The 19,439-nt window shown below is 43.8% G+C and overlaps 1 protein-coding gene across 1 annotated transcript in view; it reads right to left on the reverse strand.

Annotated features, from left to right (window-relative positions):
- CTNNA1 (catenin alpha 1) overlaps positions 1–19,439 on the reverse strand; it is a 215,180-nt gene that overhangs the window by 47,093 nt on the left and 148,648 nt on the right. Inside the window, 4 exon segments of the mRNA XM_073620754.1 lie at positions 10,701–10,811; positions 13,108–13,259; positions 13,904–14,104; positions 15,836–15,992. Coding sequence (XP_073476855.1) covers positions 10,701–10,811; positions 13,108–13,259; positions 13,904–14,104; positions 15,836–15,992 — 621 coding nt within the window.

Genomic DNA, 19,439 nt, shown 5'->3' on the forward strand with positions numbered 1-19,439 from the left:
GGGGATGCTTTGCTGAACCCAAGGGCACTGTGTGCAGACATTCTGGTTCACCTACCTGCATTTTTCATTGAGCTACACGCACAGCACTGTGACTACATAATTTTTTTTTTATGTATTTTGATTTTTGATAGAGCCTGTGTTTATTTCCTTACCAACTGCATAAATATTATATAATATAATATAAAGTTACGGCTGTGAACTACATTCCAGCAAACTTTGTATGGACTCTACAGGCTCTTTTTGGACTTTGTTTTTAACACCTTACATACTTGAAATTTTGTATTAAATCCTTGCTAATTGTACATGTATTCAGATATCATTTATGTTTGATTGCTGATGGCCTATTGTGCTTTAGTGTGTTAAGGTCAAAGAAACCAAAAAATAAACCACAAAACGCACTGAACAAAAAAAACACCCGATACCACTCTGGATATACTTCTAGATGAGAAGCTTTCTAAAAAGAACACAATATAGGCAACAATATGCACAATCCCTCAACATTTTTAAACTCATACTCCTTAACCACTTCCCACCCAGCCTATAGTAAAAATGACGGCGGGGCACTTTCCTATCCAAACTGCACATCTTGTCAGGAAGCACCGATCGCAGGGCCACGCAGCGGCACGATCCGCCACTGGCTATGTCTACGGAACACAGCTGATGACCGATTAGTGTGTCTGCTCGCTGCCGGTACCATGTGACCACCGTGGCAAATCACAGCAGACCACATGCCAGTTGTACACAATGGATGCTTTTCATGCAATCAATTGTGCACCAACGTGTTTCTAGCTGCAATTGGTCAATTTGCTCATATAATACAAACAGGACCAACCCAGGCCATCTGTACCATGTATTTGCTTTGACCAATCACAGCTAATCGCAAAAAAAAAAAAAGACTGCATGATTCAGTTTCATACAGTAATTTGCCTGCTTATATAGCAATGTAATTCACTGCTATAAACAATGTGTAAGGAAAAAAATCAATCATTTGATCACTTCCCTAGAGTAGACAATGTTACTATGGTAACATATTGCTCTGATCATAGTGTGTTAAAAAAAAAAACAACAAAAAAACAAAAAAAAAAAAAAACACACATTTGTAAAAAACAGACTTTTTTCTGTATGGTCACTACGGATGCTGTAATGATCTGGTGACAGTTTTTTTTATTAACCACTTGCTTACTGGGCACTTAAACCCCCCCTCCTGCCCAGACCAATTTTCAGCTTTCAGTGCTCTCACACTTTGAATGACAATTACTCAGTCATGCAACACTGTACCCAAATAATTTTTTTGTCCTTTTTTTCATACAAATAGAGCTTTCATTTGGTGGTATTTGATCACCTCTGGGTTTTTTAATTTTTGCGCTATAAATGAAAAAAGATTGAAAATTTTGAAATAAAATGCTTTTTTCTTCATTTCTGTGATAAAATTTTGCAAATTAGCAATTTTTCTTCATAAATGTTGGCCACAATTTATACTGCTACATATCAAGGTAAAAATAACCCAAATTAGTGGATATTATGTGGTCTGTGTGAAATTTATAGAGTCTACAAGCTATACTGCAAATTGTAAAAAAAGGATCACATCTGATCACACCTGATGTACTGAGGCCCATCTAATTTCTTGAGACCCTAACAAGCCAGGAAAGTACAAATGCCCCCCAAATGACCCCTTTTTGGAAAGTAGACATTCCGGGGTATTTAGTAAGAGGCATGGTGAGTTATTTGAAGTTGTCATTTTTTCCCACAATTCTTTGCAAATTAAGGTTTTTTTTTATTTTTTATATTTTTTTTCAGAAAATTGTCATTGTAATAGCTTATTTCTCTCACATGGAATGTGCATACCACAAATGACACCCCAAAATACATTCGGCTACTCCTCCTGAGTATTACAATACCACATGTGTGGGACTTTTTCACTAACTGGCCATATACAGAGGCCCAACATGCAGGGAGCATCATCAGGTGTTCTAGGAGCATGAATTACACATCTCATTTCTCACCCACCTATTACACTTTTGAAGGCCCTAGAGCACCAGGACAATGGAAACGCCCACAAAATGACCCCAATTTGGAAAGCTAACACCCCAACGTATAATCTATGAGGCATAATGAGTCTTTTGAGCGGTTCATTTTTTTCCAGAAGTTTTTGGAAAATGTGGAAAAAAATGAAAACGCATTTTTTTTTTTTTTTTTACACAAAGTTGTCCGTTTATAAGATATTTCCAACACATAGCATTTACATAGCAAAAATAACACCCCGAAATACATTCTGCTACTCCTCCTGAGTAAAACGATACCACATGTGTGAGACTTACACAGCTTGACCACATACAGAGATCCAACATGCAAGGAACACCATCAGGTGTTCCAGGGACACATAGCATGCACATACCAAGAATTACACCCCAAAATACATTATGCTCAGCAAAGAGAAACAAAAGATTACCTGTGGTTTTAGTAGTACAGTTGTCCACAGGAGGATAGCACTGGTCCAGGCAGCAGGCAGGGACTCGGTCAGCAACAGCGAACACAATTTTTCAGTCAGCAATACTGTCCATAGTCAATACAGGCAGTAGGCAGGGAAACTGTCCATAGGTCAATGCAGTGCCAGAGCAGGCAGAGATTGTCAGCAGTGCCAAAATATTGGTCCTGGTAGTAGGCAGGTCCATGTGCTGTAGTCAGTGCGACAAACAGAGGCATGACGGCAGTAAGTCCTACAGGCAGCAGGCAGAAGTAGGGCCTCGTTCAGGACAGAATTGGGACAGGGGTAGAGGCTTCTCCCACCCAAATCTCTTTGAAGCCTCCAGACCCTAATCTAGGAATGAGAAAAGAAAATTGTTTTCTTCATCCAGAAAAACTATTCTGGAGCCCCTCACATATGTGAGACCCCTGTGTTGAATCCCACTAGTCCAGTTGCAGGGTACAAGATCAGTCCAAGAGGCAGGCAAATATCATGATCAAACAGTCCAGGGTCAGTTCCAGATCAGGCAGCAGTATGTACAAAATCGGCAGGCAGAAGCGTGGTCGAATAACAAGCCAGGGTCAGTTACAGAGCAGGCAGTGGCATAAGGGGTGTGAAGGCAAGAACTGAGGATTACGTTTACCATACTTCACTAATAATTTAGTGAAGTATGGTAATGGCGGAAACATTCACCTATACGGAGGCCTGGTTGGGAAGGACATTGTAAACAATAAGATGCGTCTCTTCTGACTCCTGCTCTGGTACACACCTTACATCTTTTTTGACGTCTTTGGCCTGTTGGTTTGGGAGGGAGTTTATCTGGAAAGTGGCGTTCGAAGAGTCGACTAACATCTGATCGGATGTTTTCTGGTGGGCCGTTCGGGGATATAAGGGCAGTGTAAATTTCCTCCTGGTAGCCAAGGAAGGGTTGGGGGTTTTGGGTGGAGTTGCGGTAAATGATATAGGAGTTGTATATGGCCAATTGAAAAAAATAAATTGCTACTTTTTGGTACCAATGGTATGTCCTTCTTGTAGCAAGGTATGGTTCCAACATTTGATCGTTGAAGTCGACACCCCCCATAAACGAATTGTATTCATGGATGCATGTGGGTTTCTGGATGGGGCCATTCCTTCTGGGGATTTCCACATAGGTGTTATTGTGGATGGAAGACAACATATACACATCCCTTCTGTCCCTCCACTTCACTGTCAGAATCGCTTTGTTACGCAGACTTGCCGTTTCTCCTTTTCTCAACTTCTTAACAAGACTTTGAGGAAAGCCCTTTCGATTCTTTTTTACGGTGCCACATGCTGGCGTCTTCTTCCGATGAAGGTTGTGGAACAGGGGCAGAGAAGTGTAGAAGTTGTCTACATACAGGTGGTATCCTTTGTCGAGTAGGGGGTATATGAGGTCCCAAACAACTTTCCCGCTGGTTCCCAAGTAGTCGGGGCAATTAGGGGGCTGCAGCTGGGTGTCCTTCCCTTCGTACACTATGAAGGAATATGTGTACCCTGTGGCTCGGTCACATAGTTTGTACACCCCATAGCGGGCCCTTTTGCTGGAGATAAATTGCTTAATTTTAAGCCTGCCGCTAAATTTCACAAGGGACTCATCCACACATGTGTTGGCCGGGGGTGAACAGCTGGAGGAATACTTCAGAAAAATAATTTAATATTGGCCGAATTTTGTAAAGCCTGTCATAATTTGGATCATTTCGGGGAGGGAACTGGGTATTGTCGCTGAAATGTAGGAACCTCATTATCATCAGATACCTGGTTCTGGGCATTACCGCGGAGAAGAGCGGCATGTGGTGGGTTGACCAATAGGAACGGAATTCATTTTTTTTGGTGAGCCCCATATTAAATGTGAGGCCCAGAAAACCTTGAACTCCTCCACTGTCAGGTCTCTCCACTCATAAGGACGGGCATAATATGATGTGGGATTTTGCAAAATAAATTGCTGTGCATACAGGTTGCACTGGGTAACAATTGACGCCAACATGTCCTCCGTAAAAATTAAATTAAAAAAATTAATTGGGGTAAAGTTTTCTGTATCCACCTGGACTCCTGGCTGGGCAGTGAAAGGGGGAACGCTACAAGGGGTTCTGGAGGGCATAGGGAAGGCAGGAATGGGACCTAACCCTTTGGGGCTGAGGTGACACCCCACTGGTACTTGGCCTTTCTTGCTGAGGTACTGCAGTGCTGGTGGATGCCACTGCGGTGCTGGTGGATGCCACTGCCTCCTCACTAGAACGCCTTCGTTTGGAGGGCCGAGTTTCTTCCTCCTCTGAGTCTGTTAGTGTTCCGCTACTGAGGATTGGCTCATAATTTACGTCAGAACCCAAATTGGAAAGGGAATCCGAAAAAGAGCTCACCGTTGCTCTCTTCGGCCGTGGACATGGCTGCTGGTGGTTATGAGATTGCACAGGTGTGTGCTAAGCCTGCACTGATGAGTTGGCACTGATTGATGGCACAGATATGCACTGATGAGGCGGCACAGATGGGCACTGATCGCACAGATGGGCACTGATGAGGCGGCACAGATGGGCACTGATTGAGTGCACAGATTTACACTAATGAGGCGGCACAGGTGGGCACAGATATGCACTGATGTGGCACTGGTGAGGTGGCACAGATGGGCACTGGTGAGGTGGCAAAGATGGGCACTGGTGAGGTGGCAAAGATGCGCACTGATGAGATGGCACAGATGCGCACTGATGGGCACAGATGGCATTAGATGGATGTCACTGTGGGCACTTTTTGGGCACACTTTGTCACAAATTTCCTCACAGAAGCTCTCTCTCCTCATACGCTGTCTCTGTGTGAGGAGAGAGAGCCGGCAATGAGAGATGATCTCAATTGTTTACATTTCAGATCATCTCTCATTGGAGGCGGCGATCGCGCTGTAAACGGCCGCTGTGATTAGCCGTTTACAGCGATCTGTGATTGGCTGTGTCCAAGGGACACGGCCAACACAGATTTTCCCAGAGGCGCACTCATGAGAGCGCGCTGGGAACGAGGAAAGGGGACGATGTCAACAGACGTCGTCCCGGTATTTTAGATCCGCGCTGTTGCCGTCATTTGGCAATGGCCCGGATCTGAAGTGGTTAATTTGTTAATTTTCCAAAAAATTACAACTTCAAAAAAAAACCTGCCATGCCTCTTACTAAATACCTTGGACTGCCTACTTTCCAAAACGGGGCAATTTGGCGGGTATTTCTACTGTCCTGGCATTTTCGGGCCTCAAGAAATGAGATTGTGGACTCCAACTTTCCTGTAGACTAAATATACACAGATTTTGATTTTCACCATAGAAACGTAGCAGAATACATTTTGACCTAAATTTATGAAGATCATTTATTTGCAAAATTTTATAACCAAAACGAAGAAAAACGCCTTTTTTTCCTAAATTTTCAGTCTTTTTTTATTTAGCAAAAAATAAAAGCCCACTGGATTGTGTGAACAAAATGCTAAAAATTTAGTTTGGGTACAGTGTTTCATGACCGCGCAATCGTCATTCAAAGTGTGAAAGCTGAAAAATGAAAAATGGCCTGGGCAGGAAGGGGGTAAAAGTGGCCGGTATTAAAGTAGTTAACAGACCCAACTTCCCATTTAAGCTCAACAGTCTATGCTGGCCTAGCTCAATCCACATGCTCAATCCAAATCTTTAAAAGGTTTATCTCACTTCAAAGATTCGGAAAGTGGTCTCAACCAGTGTTCATTTTGATGTCAAATTTCGAATTTTGTTTTAGTCACAGTCTTTCGACTAAAATGCAGTTTTAGGCGTATTTTAGTCATCTGAATTGTTTTAGTTTTAGGCATACATTAATCAACTAAAATCCTCAGTACATTATAGTCGACTTAAACCTAATGGGTTTAAATTGTAATGCATTATTTAAGCAATTCTGTAGAATTTCCAAACGCAATATATATTATTGAGGCTCCATGCAAACTGGGCTTAAAAAAAAAAAAAAAAAAAAAAAAAAAAAAAGTCAGTTACCGTGGCAGAAAAAAATACTCAAATAGAGCATTTTTTGTACACCGTTTACACACATTTACACGAGTTTACTGTTCTGTCAGAAAGCGCCAATTAGAAACCCAAACCAGAAAGGTTTTTTTTTTTTTTGCCTCTAAACGTTGAGCTCAAAATATGCCTGTAATCATCCTAATGTGCATGGACACATAAGATAGCATAAAGCTGCTTCTACAGGCAGAACACAAAACTCCTGTTAGAAGCAGCGATTTTTAAGCCAGTGTGCATGGAGCCTTAGAAGTGCAACTTTAAGGCTGTTTTCACACTGGGGCGGGGGGGGAGCGTTATAGCGGCACTTTTCGGCCGCTAGCTGCCAAAGCTCTTTGGCAGCGGTGCCCATTGATTTCAATGGCAGGTGCGGTTTAGGAGCGGTGTATAAACCGCTCCCACACCACCCCAAAGATGCTGCTTGCAGGACTTTTTTCCTGTCCTGCAAGTGCAATGCCCCAGTTTGAAAGCACTCGGGCTTTCACACTGGGGCTGCAGAAGAGGCAGTTTACAGGTGCTTTTCAGGCACTATTTTTAGCTCAAAAACGCCTGTAAAACTCCTCAGTGTGAAAGTAGCCTAATATATAAAAAACCCAAAAGACTGTAAACTCCATTGGCTGTAATGCCATTGCACATATTACTTGAATATATTAACATTAAGGCTGCTTTCACACTGAGGAAATTTTCAAGCGCTTTTGTGGTTAAAAAAAAAAAAAAAAAAAAAAAAAAAAAAGCACGTGACAAGCTCAAGTAAAATGCTTCCCTTTAAAATCAATGAATGCGTTTCACACTGGGGCGCTGCGCTTCTATTGCGGTGAAAAAAAGTCCTGCTTGCAGCATCTTTGAAGCATGTTTGGGAACTGAAAAAAAAAAAAAACTGCACTAAAAACACCCATTGAAAGGAATTGAAAACGATGTAAAACGCAACCACAATGAGTTTTTGAGCCACGTCCTTTAAAAACCACAGCACAAACGCAGTAAAATCATGCACTGCCCACTGATTCAGTCATTTTGGACTGAGCTATGCTGTCACATGACTAAAATCTCAGACATCAATACTCATCCATCCAGCCCCATTCTTACTACACCACAACACAAAACCAATGCAAAGACTCATTGATACATTTGTTGCACGAAAATTCCTGATAACACACTGGAAATCACAACATCCACCCATGATCGGAAATTGGCAATCATGGGTAGTTTGATTTACAATATAGAAGAATTAATTCACATGAGCCAAGACAATATGACCCACTTTTCAAACATACCCTAGTATACCAACAAAAAAAAAGTCGCCTCCTCTAAACCACCCAAAAAGGAGCCTTCACACTGGCAATGTCTGGTAGAGGCTATATATCTACTGCCTAACACTTGGACACCTGCTAACTATTAGGTTAAAAAGGAATGCCGTAAAACTCCTGTATAAACAATCTCTGCTTTCCCAAATTTGGGACTCCACCATCCTAGATTTGCACCCAATGTGACCATTCCACCATACTTTTAAATCTCTGAAGCCCCATACCACATAAAACTTCCTATGGCCTCTAAAATGCTGAACACATCCCATCCTCTCCCCTACACCTTGCTTTTCTATCCTTTTCCCCCCTAACACAGCTTCAAACAATAGAAATTGTGGCGCAAACAAATGCACAAGTTAGCCTCCATCTCCCTAGATATCAATGTGAAGACACGCTTGTGTAGCATAGTAGTTCATAAAATGCTCATGAGGAGTTCATAAAAATCCCATAGGAAGGGTGTTGTGGCAGCTCAACCTGAGACGGGAACGAATCCTGAAATTACAAAAAAGGATCACAAGGGGGCACTAGCTAAGTGCAGCATCAATGGGTTTACTACGATTAAAAAGCCAAATGCAAAAGTTTGCATTTGGCTTTTTAATTGTAATAAGCCCATTGATGCTGCACTTAGCTGGCGCCCCCTTGTGGTCCTTTTTTACAAGCCACACAGGTTACTGCACCCAGATGACATATTTGAGAAAATATTAAAACTGTAAAGTTCACTTTTACAGAATATATGTAAGGTGAACTTGTAACGGACCCCCTACCCATCGCGCCCGATCCCGCAGTATCTGAGGCCGCACTGACGCATCGTATAGCTTATTTACCGGTCCGGGAATTTGAAATCCCTGCGACATTCTCTCCTCTTCTCCAGCTCTGACAGGACAGGCTGTGTGTGTTCTGATTGGTCGACACCGCCCACGTGATGGCGCCGACCAATCAGAATGCCTCCTATCTGTACCTTTACGAGGTACATTTAGGAGATTAAGTGTCTGTGCGGGAGATCGTCGGCTTCAGATACAGTGGGACCGGGTGCGATGGGGAAGGGGTCCAGTGTAAGTTCACCCTACGTATTTTTCTGTAAAGGTGAACTTACCCTTTAAAGAAAAGGGGAGTGAGGGGGAACTGGGTCATCATATCCCCTCCCCACGTAGATCAAACATTTGTTGTCTAATGGATTTTTTTTGGTTACTTTCAACCTCTCCCTCGGATTGCCTACTCTTCTGAGCAGTCAACACTATTTTACCCACCTGGCAGATCTTCAATGTCAATGTACCATGCAACTTTTATATTATGTTACCCAATATGCTGCCTTAAATTGCAGTTTGCTGCAAGTGCCATGGATGACCTTAGGGCAATTCTTCACCTGAATTCATTCATAATTTTAAACTCTGCACAAAACCTCTGTGGCTTTTTTTTCCCTTTCAGATTTGGCTTATGGTCCTAAACAAATATAATTCAGTCTTCTCAAGATATCACAATCTTTGCAAGTATTTATCAGAAGCTAGCAAATCAGAAGCAAATATATACTGTGTGGTCTGTATACACTGAAAAAAAAAAATTTTTACAATTTGGATTGCACATTTAGGTCACAACGCAGATTTATATTTAAAGCGGAACTTCAGTAATTTTTTCAATAATATCCTCTGCCCTTGTCGTTTTGACTTTGGCTAGTAAAACTTTTTTTTCTGCCAGTAAATTCCTTATACAGCCCATTTCCTTTTTCTCTTCTGGTAAAAAGCATAGGCATATGACATCATGCACAGCTCTCTTGTGAGAGTTTGCCAGGAAGGGAGAGGGAAGGAGTCATAAGAGGGCCAATGAGAGCTGCAGGTGTACCCCTGTGTGTCGATGTAAATCCAGGAAGTGAACGGGCAGCAGCTTCAGCTGCCCACAGTTAAAATGAATGCAGCCAGGCTTAGTGGAGGGAGAATTCTGCAGCATATTTGGCAAGTACAGAATCACAGTATATATAAAATATGCAAAGTGGTTGGAGGGAAGCTTCAGAATGGCAAATAGATTTTATTACAAATTATGTGAGCAGACTGCAGTTCCTCTTTAAAGCGGAGTACCACCGAAAAAAGAAAAAAGAAAAGAAAGAAAAAAGTCAGCAGCTACACATACTGCAGCTGCTGACTTTTAATATCAGGACACTTACCTGTCCAGGGCGCCTTCACCGAAGCAGATCTGTCCCTTGGCTCCTGGATGCAGGCGCAGGCATCTTCAGGAAGGGAATTAGGAAGTGAAACCTTACAGCTTCACAGCTCCCTACTGCACATGTGCGAGTCGCACTGCGTGTCCTCACTGGTCCCTGCTGTCTTCTGGGACCTGTGTGTCTCCCAGAAGACAGGGGTGTGCTAGGGTCGGGCATAGCATAGATCGCTGCAGATTCTGAGGCAATCTATCGCCGGAAGTGGGAGCAAATACCTGTATTAGACAGGTATCTTTTCCCCCTTGAAAGGTGCCAAATGTGACACCGGAGGAAGGGGGGGGCGGGGGAAAGCGGAAGGTCCATTTTTGGAAGGCCCATTGGGTGGAACTCAGCTTTAATATGCTTTCTGTAAAATGGATTTTTAGATTACTTTGGTGTTGGTTTGCTTTTATCTCCTTTTCATTAGGAGCTCTTATGGGATAGACATGAGTGGTTATATAGTGATTATACAAGTGTGCATTTTGTTACGGTGTTGGCAAAGATTAGTGGTTATGTCTTAATTCTACACGCCTGTTCTTTATACAATGTGAAGGGGTATTTGATTACTGTATTTCTGGTTTCCTATACGTATATATCTTTATTGGTTACTTTGCCTCAGTGTTTCCTAACTGGTGAAGGGCAAACTGAATTTGCAACACCGTTTGCAAACAAATCTTTCAGATGCAGACTTTGCATGTGCACTGTATAATTTTAAAAAATACTCACTCTTGCACTCTGGCCAGCAATTAGCTGGTCATCTTCAGTCTGAATACTAGTTCGACTTCTTACATCAAAATCTTCAGTCTCAAAATCGGAATCATCCAACTCTTCAGGTGTCTGTAACAAAATATTTAATTATGAATGTTTTGCTGTGCAAAATGACAATAAATATAAGTTATGCATTTAGTGCCATTTCTCAAACACTACAATGTTTATATCTTCAAAAACTCAAGGATTTTGCATAATATTTCCTCCCCCGCGTGCCTCTTCCCCCGACGTCTCTGTCAAGAGCAATGGCACAACCAGCCACCCATCCCCACATGCCAGGGTGCTAGGTGTTATCCTGGACTCTGAACTCTCCTTTCAGCCCCACATCCAATCACTTTCCAAAGCTTGCCGCCTCAACCTCCGCAACATCTCTAAACTACGTCCCTTTCTAAACAATGAAACCACAAAGCTCCCGATTCACTCCCAGGTTATCTCTCGCCTCGACTATTGCAACTCCCTCCTCATTGGCTTACCTTCAAATTAGACCATCCCCTCTTCAGTCCATCATGAATACTGCTGCCAGACTCATCCAGCTTATGAACCGCTCAGCATCTGCTACCCCCCTCTGCCAACCCCTCCATTGGCTGCAAATTAAATTCAAAATACTAATAAGTTACAAAGCCAGCCACAACTCTGCCCCCAGCTACATGACTAGCCTAGTCTCAAAATACCAACCTAATCATCCTCTTCGTTCCTCCCAAGACCTCCTGCTCTCTAGCTCCCTCATTACTTCCTCCTATATTCACCTCCAGGGTTTCTCCTGAACCTCTCCCATCCTCTGGAACACCCTACCCCAATCTGTCCCAATGAGTATCTCCAACTATCTACTTTTAGGCGATCCCTGAAAACTTTTCTCTTCGGAGAAGCCTACCCTGCCTCCACTTAATTGTTCTTTTATTTTCTTCATCAGCTCATCCCTCACAGTTATTACCCTTTGTATCACTTGACCCTCCCTCCTAAATTGTAAGCTCTAACGAGCAGGGCCCTCGGATTCCTTCTGTATTGAATTGTGCTGTCTGCCCTACTGTATACTAAAGCACTGCTCAAACTATTGGCACTATATAAATCCTGTATAATAATAATAACAATAATTTGAACAATTTAAAATTACAGATTAAGAATAGGGCAAATAAAGTTTTAGGACACAATGCAACGTGTATGCTACAAAAAGAGGTCAACATCGTCTAACATTTTACCAACACTGATACAATGTTTATATGCCAATTGTCTGTAAAGCATATTGGGAGGATAAGGCCTTTCACAAGGGCAGCTGTTCTGTCGCTGTTAAAAGCATGTTTTGTCATTTTGAAATTCCAAGACTCCAGGCACAGCAATCACTTGCAGTTGTACATTGCAATTAGTAGCGTTTACATGCTGCTGTGTTTAGCTGTGGTGGAACATTCTTGCCATTTCTGATGTGCTTCTTGTTTTTCTTTCCTCGTTGCCGCTGCTATCCACAGGTGAAATAGTACACTGCGATTACCTGCGCTAAATCTATCCTGGACGCAGTCAAATTTATTTTTTCTAACCGCACAAAACCTCATGTAATGAAACAGTTGCTAAACAGTGTGTGAATGGGGCCATAGGAAAGCATTGTGTGAGATTAGATGTGGTAGATAACTTCATCTATCCGCAGCTAAAAGCTGAATTCTACCTGCCCGTGTGAAAGGGGCCTAAACTGCTGCAGTTCACTGCTAAAACAGTTTGTGGTCAAACTGATGACAGACAGACCATTCTGTCAGGTAGACAAATCCTTCGCCCCCCCCCCCTTTAACAAACTGAATTGCTGGTTGTTAAGGAACGGGCCAGGAAGCTGGCCGCTGCGTCCTTACAGCGGTAGTAAACCACACCTTTTTTGGAAACCCTGCAAGACAATCGCATAATGCGCTAGCATGCATTGCATACTAGCACATTATGAAATACTTACCTTAGAATGAAGTCCTCCAGCAGCGTGCAGTCACTGCTGACGCTTTCACCTTCACCCGGTCTTCCTTGCAGTTCCGCGTCCACCGGCCGTCTGATCGCGGAAACAGAGCTCTGAAGGGACGACACGGGTATGCATGAATGGCGTGGACCCCGCACAAAATCTATACCAGACCCTTATCTGACCATGCCTTCGACATTGGGGGGGGGGGGGGGGGGGGGGGGTTGTGTTCACCATAGGAAACTATGTTAAATGGACTGTGGTGCGTTTTTGAAAAACACACTAAAAAACGCATAGGTGTGAACCTAGTGTTAGTATGAAAAGAACAATGGCTCAACTGACAGCCAAAAGTGTGATAAAGTAAACTGGAAATACTTTGGACTGATTCTTTACCATTTCATTGCTACCATTTGAACTTATTTCTCAACAGCGAAATCATACCCGTATCATCAGTACAGCCTTTCGAATATCACGAATGCCATCATACACCAGTCTAGATGCATCAATAAACTCATTTTCATCCATCTGCTGGTTAGATTCTCCACTAAGGGCTTCCACTGCTGCCTCAACTTGCTCTGTGAACCGTGGCATAACTAAAAGGAGGAAGGCAAAAATGTCAATACATGTTTAGTACTCATTTAGGAGAATGTCTAAAGAGTGTCTACAATGTTCTTTAAAATTCCATCATGCCTCTGCATGACAAAGGTCAGTGCAGGCAACAGATTTACTGTACCTGCTGGAATATCACCAAAAAAGTGTTATGGTTTATCGAATTCCCCTGACTGTGTTCTACACTTTGCTGAGTATTGGGTCTGTATATGGACGAAACCTAAAACTGAGCTTACTAGACAAGCATGCATTATTTAGTATCAGTTTAACCTCTTATGTCTGATAAAAGGTGTCCCCCACCACACATTAATATTCCCTTTAACATTACATCAATATCCCATTTTATATGATCCACTTGGGTGCAAAACGTGCTTGGAGTTAAATTGCATCCAGCATTAAAAAAGCCAATATACCATTAATACAGGGAAAAATATACAGGCCAAACTTCCGTACAAGAAAACACAAAATGCAAGAGTTATGCTTTAATTCTGACAGATGTGATTTCAGTACTAATTTTACTATTCTGTAAAGGTTTGATAATGCAGGTTTTTTAGTAGCTAAAAGAAAACATTTCCAGGCTAGAGATATTCAGGACCTATTCCTACAGACAATTGTATTAAAATCATACCAGTGTCTGACAAAAGTTTTGTGGCTTCCAGAACTTTTTCTGTGTAAACTCCTGGTTCATAGTTATCCATCTCAGAGGTGACAACATGTATAACTCTAGCTGCACGCCCACGGATTGCGCCAGCTGTACGATCCAATCCATCAACATCTTTTTCCTGAAGAGCTATTACACATTTATTAACATCTTCCAAAATATGGTTCTCTGAAATGTAAAAAAAAAATAAAATAAAATTGGAGTTTGGATAGTAAGGCTATGCACAAATATAGTCACACATATTTATACAACAGAATTCTGATGGCATTTATTTTACTTCTTCACTTGACATATATGTAAAACCTTACAATGAAATTATCTTATTTACTCCCTTTAGGTCTGTTAAATAAACATAGAACTATTTAGTGCCCATGCTATGGAGGTCAAAGTGGGAGTTACACAAACAACTGGGCAGGGCTGAAACCAATTCTTGAACTTTCATTACACAAAAAGGCATGTGGTGGCATGGCCATTCCACAAAAGAAAATGAGTACATTTCTTTGCAGACCAGGGAAAAACTATGGGAAAATGTGCAGGTGTTGCAGAAGTTACATGCATACTTTTTTTCTGTTCTGACATACCGTAAGGCTAGTTAGTCTGGTAAAAGAAAAAAAAAAAAAAAAAAAAAAAAAAAAAAAGAAAAGAAGAAGAACACAAGTCCATCTAGTTCAACCAATGCAAAAAGGGTGGGGAAAGAAAAATCCTAAAAAAAAAAAAAAAATTAAAAAAAAAAAAAAAAAAAAAAAAAAAAGTCATACATTCCTATACCCACAGTTGATCAAGAGGAAGGCAAAAAAAAAAAAAACACAGCAAAGTATTAACCAATTTGCTGCAGCAGGGGAATAAATTCCTTCCTGATCCCGAGAGGCAGCCCAATATTCCCTGAATCAACTTACATATAAATGTTAGTATCATATTATGTACATTTAGGTAAGAATCAAGGCTTTTCTTTTTTTCTTATAAATGCAATCTACTGAGCTGAACAAATTTTCACAGCTCTTACTGCTAAGAAACCTTTCTATTTTTGAAGCTCAAATCTCTTTTACTCTAGAAGTAAAGCATGCAACCTCATCCTCAGTGATGACCTTATAGTGAATAACGCTACACCAAGTTCTCTATATGGACCACTTATGTATTTATACATGTTGAGCATATCCTCCCTTAATCTCTTCTTTAAGAGAGAATAAAGTCAGTTCCTCTAATCTATCCTCATGGCTGAGCTCCTCCGTGCCTCTTATCAGTTTGGTTGCCCTTCTCTGAACTTCCTCCAGTTCCCCGATATCCTTTTTGTGAACTGGTGCCCAAAACGGAACTGCATATTCCAGATAAGGTCGTACTAATGATTTGCTCATGGGCAAAATTAGGTCTCTCTCCCTGCTGTACATACTGCTCTTAAAGCGGAGTTTTGTTTTAAGTTTATTAAAAAAGTCAGCAGCTACAAAAAGTGTACACATTTACCTGTTCCACGATCCAGGGATGCAGCCACCCGAACCCTCGCTCCTCTTCCCTGTATTACAAGTGTGGGCACCCGGCTGTGACAGCTTGCGGATTCACAGCCAGGTGCGCACTGTGCGAGTCACGCCGCGCTTCCTCAATGGCCGTGCAATCTTCTGGGACCTGTGACGTGCAGGGAGGGAGGGAGGGGGAGAGGAGAACTTTAGCTTGAGTCGCCTAGGCGGCCCAAGCGAAAGTGGGAGCTGGGTACCTGTCAAAACTGCAGCTTGGCATTGCATGCTATTAAGCTTATGATCTACCAGAACACCCAGAACCTTAATCATTAATTCCCCCAGTTGTACTCCCCTAGTATGCAAGATGCATGCATATTCTTAGCCCCCCAAGTGCATAACTTTACATTTATCAACATTAAGCCTCATCTGCCACCTAATTGTCCAAATTTACCTGAAACAGCCAAAAAATCATCGATTGAAGTAATATCATCAACAGCATCAGTCAAAATACGAACTTGTCTTTCCCACTGATCTTTGAATAGGTCCATTGTTTCCTGTGCCACTTTACTGTGTGGCTTGGCAGCAAGTGCCAAAGCAGCATTGATAACCTGCAAAACAGTTAATGGTTTATCACAGGTGTACTGTGATTACTCAAAAAGCAAATAAAACATATCTGCGCTCTCCCTAACCGCCCCCCCCCCCCCCCCCCCACACACACACACACACAACCCAAGCTGCTGTACAGTTTTCTGAATGGTATGAAAAAAAAAAAAAAAAAAAAAAAAAAGTTATATTTTTAAAGATTTTTATACTTACCATAAAATCCCTCTCTCTGAAGTTCATTGACGGACACAGCACTATAATCTTGACTTTAGGGTTATATCGCCACCTTTAGGAGAGGACTAGGCAGAACATAGAAAAAAAAACAAGCACAGTACCGCCCAGGGGGCGGTCCTACTGGCAATAACCCCCCACTCTGCTCCCAGCTGCTCAGTTCGTCAAAAAGCAGTACAAACATAAATAGGAGGGGTGGGTGCTGTGTCCTTTAATGAACTTCAGAGAAAGGGATTTTAAGGTAAGTATAAAAAAAAAAAAAATCCCATTTTCTTTTTCGTTAATTGACGGACACAGCACTATAATCTTGACCTTACGAACGTCCAAGCAGTGCCAAAAACAAGGGGTGGGAACAAAGAAAAAATAAACTCCACCCACAAGAAAAAACTCCCCATCAAAGGAGCCTCAACCTCAGATGGCCGCCTGCAAAACCTTGCGGCTGAAGCATGCATCCGAAGATGCGCCCACATCGACCTTGTAAAATTTGGTGAAAGTGTGTACTGACGACCAGGTAGCCGCCTTACACACCTGGGAAATGGACACTTGATGCCGGAAGCCCCAGGAAGCACCGATTGCCCTGGTAGAATGCGCCGTAATGGGAAAGGGAGTAATGGGAAAGGGAGGGGCCCGCCCCCTTATGGCGTAAGCCCGAACAACAATCTGTCTGATCCACCGAGAAATGGTGGCCGATGAGACCGCCAGGCCCTTCTTCGGACCAACCACCGAGAAACAGAGTCCGACCTCCGGAAAGGAGCTGTATTAGACAGATACACAAGTAGAGCCCGGATCACATCCAGAGAATGTAAGGCGACCTTCCTTGGGATGCGACGGCCGAGGACATAAGGACGGACGCACAATGTCCTCATTTAGATGAAAGGCAGAAACTACCTTCGGAAGAAAAGAGGGCTGCGGACGCAGCACCGTCTTATCTTTGTGGAGAATCAAATAGGGAAACTTGCATGACAAGGCCGCCAACTCAGAGACCCGCCTTTTGGACGTAATAGCCACTAGAAAGACCACTTTCTGAGAGAGCGTCAGTAAAGGGATCTCCCTAATGTTCTCGAACGGTGGTTTCTGGAGCACCAGATTCAGATCCCAGGGGGGCAGCGGCGGGCGTACCAGAGGGGACAAATGCCGAACCCCCCTGAACAAACATACGCACCAATGAGTGAGCCACCAGGGGCTGCTGAAAGAAGATAGCCAAATCTGATATCTGCCCCTTAATGGTGCTTAATGCAAGCTTCTGATCCATTCCCCGCTGCAGAAACAGCATGTTCCTGGAAACCGAATATGAACGCGGATGCCAAGCCACCTCCTCACACAGGGAGATGTAGGCCTTCCAGGTGCGATGATAAATCTTCGTCGAGGTCGAGGTCAGTCTGTGGCAATCAGAATCATCGGAATCCCCTCGGCCTCCACTCTGCGTAGTAGATGGAGGAGCCTGAGAGGGGTAAAGGCATAAATGAGCTGACACGGGGCCACCAACGCGTCCGACGCATCCGCCCAGGGATCCCTTGACCTGGCCACAAACCTCTGCACCTTCCGATTGAGCCACATCCAGCATGCCCCACCGTAGACAAATGAGCTGAAACACTTCCCGGTGCAGTGACCATTCCCCCTGGTCCAGCAACTGACGACTGAGGTAGTCCGCCTGCCAGTTTTCTATACCCGGAATGTACACGGCTGACAGAGCCGGCACGTGCCGCTCTGCTCACTGCAGGATGTGGGGGACCTCCAGCGCCGCTGCTGAGCTCCTCGTCCCTCCCTGATGATTGACATAAGCCACCGTTGTGGCGTTGTCCGACTGGATCCTGACTGGAGGACCCTGCAGCCTCTGCAACCGCGTGGAGAGTGACCGCTTGATCGCCCGCAGCTCCAGAACATTGATCGACAAGCGGGATTCCTCCTGCGTCCAGCGACCCTGGGCCGACTGGATGACCAAAATCCCCCCCCAGCCAGTCAGGCTGACGTCCGTTGTGATCACTGTCCAATGGAGAGGAAGGAACAATTTCCCGGACCAAATTGCCGGGGACCTCAGCCACCAGAGAAGCGAATCCCTGGCTAGACGGCTCACCCGGATTTGACAATCCAGGGATGTCAGAAATTTGTCCCATTTGGACAGGATCTCTTTCTGCAAGACTCGAGTGTGGAATTGAGCATACGGTACAGCCTCGAAAGTGGCTACCATGAGACCCAGAACTCGCATGCAAAAACGCAGGGATGACCACTTGCGGGACATCCGTAACCGCAGTGCGGAGTGGAGAGAGTCTACAGCTTGCTTGAAGGAAGAAAGACTCTCGCCTTTGAGGAGTCCAGAATCAACCCCAAGTACTCCAGGCGCTGGGTCAGCAGCAACACCGACGTTTGGAGATTCAACACCCAACCAAACTCCTGAAGAGTCTGCATGGTGATCGCCACATCCTCCCTCAGTTCTGAGGCAGAAACTGCACTCAGAAGGAGATCGTCCAGGTAACCCACGATCGTGATCCCTCGTCTCAGCAACGCGAGAATCAGAACATTGGTGAAGACCCTTGGTGCCGACGCTAAGCCAAAAGGGAAGAGCTACAAATTGGTAGTGCGCGCCCCCGACTGCAAAACGCAGGAACCTCTGGTGCCTGAGGCATATGGGGACATGCAAGTATGCGTCCTTGATGTCCAAGGACACCAGGAAAATTACCCTGATGAAGTGCAGCGATCACGGTACGAACCGATTCCATCCTGAACCTCCGAACCTTCACAAAACAATTGAGGGCCTTGAGATCCAGGACCGGACGGACCCCTTCCTTCTTCGGGATAACAGATTGGAGTAGAATCCCTGAAGACTTTCAGACGCCGGTACAGACACTATCACCCCGCACAGTAGCAAGTCCTGTACTGCCCCAAACAGGGCCTCCCGATGAGACGGAAAGAGATGAAGGTTAGGAGGGAAAAACCTTGTCTGGCAGACAAGAAAGAAAGAAACCATCTTGTAGCCTGACAAAATCAGCTCGCAGACCCCCCGGTCGGAAAGAAGAGAAGTCCACCGGTCTGCAAACTCCCAAAGGCGACCCCCCCCACCCGACAGCCGGACGTGGGTGAACCTTCATGCGATAGCTGATTTGTTTGCAGGCCTGCGATACCAGGGATGCTTTTGTCCCTCAGCGGGCACCTTGTTGGACTGGGAATGCTTACCCACCGAAACAAGCTGACGAAAAAATGCTTCTGAGCAAAAGAGGGCCCCT

The sequence above is a fragment of the Aquarana catesbeiana genome, linkage group LG03 (genome assembly GCF_042186555.1).
Source record: "Aquarana catesbeiana isolate 2022-GZ linkage group LG03, ASM4218655v1, whole genome shotgun sequence".
Lineage (NCBI taxonomy): Eukaryota > Metazoa > Chordata > Amphibia > Anura > Ranidae > Aquarana > Aquarana catesbeiana.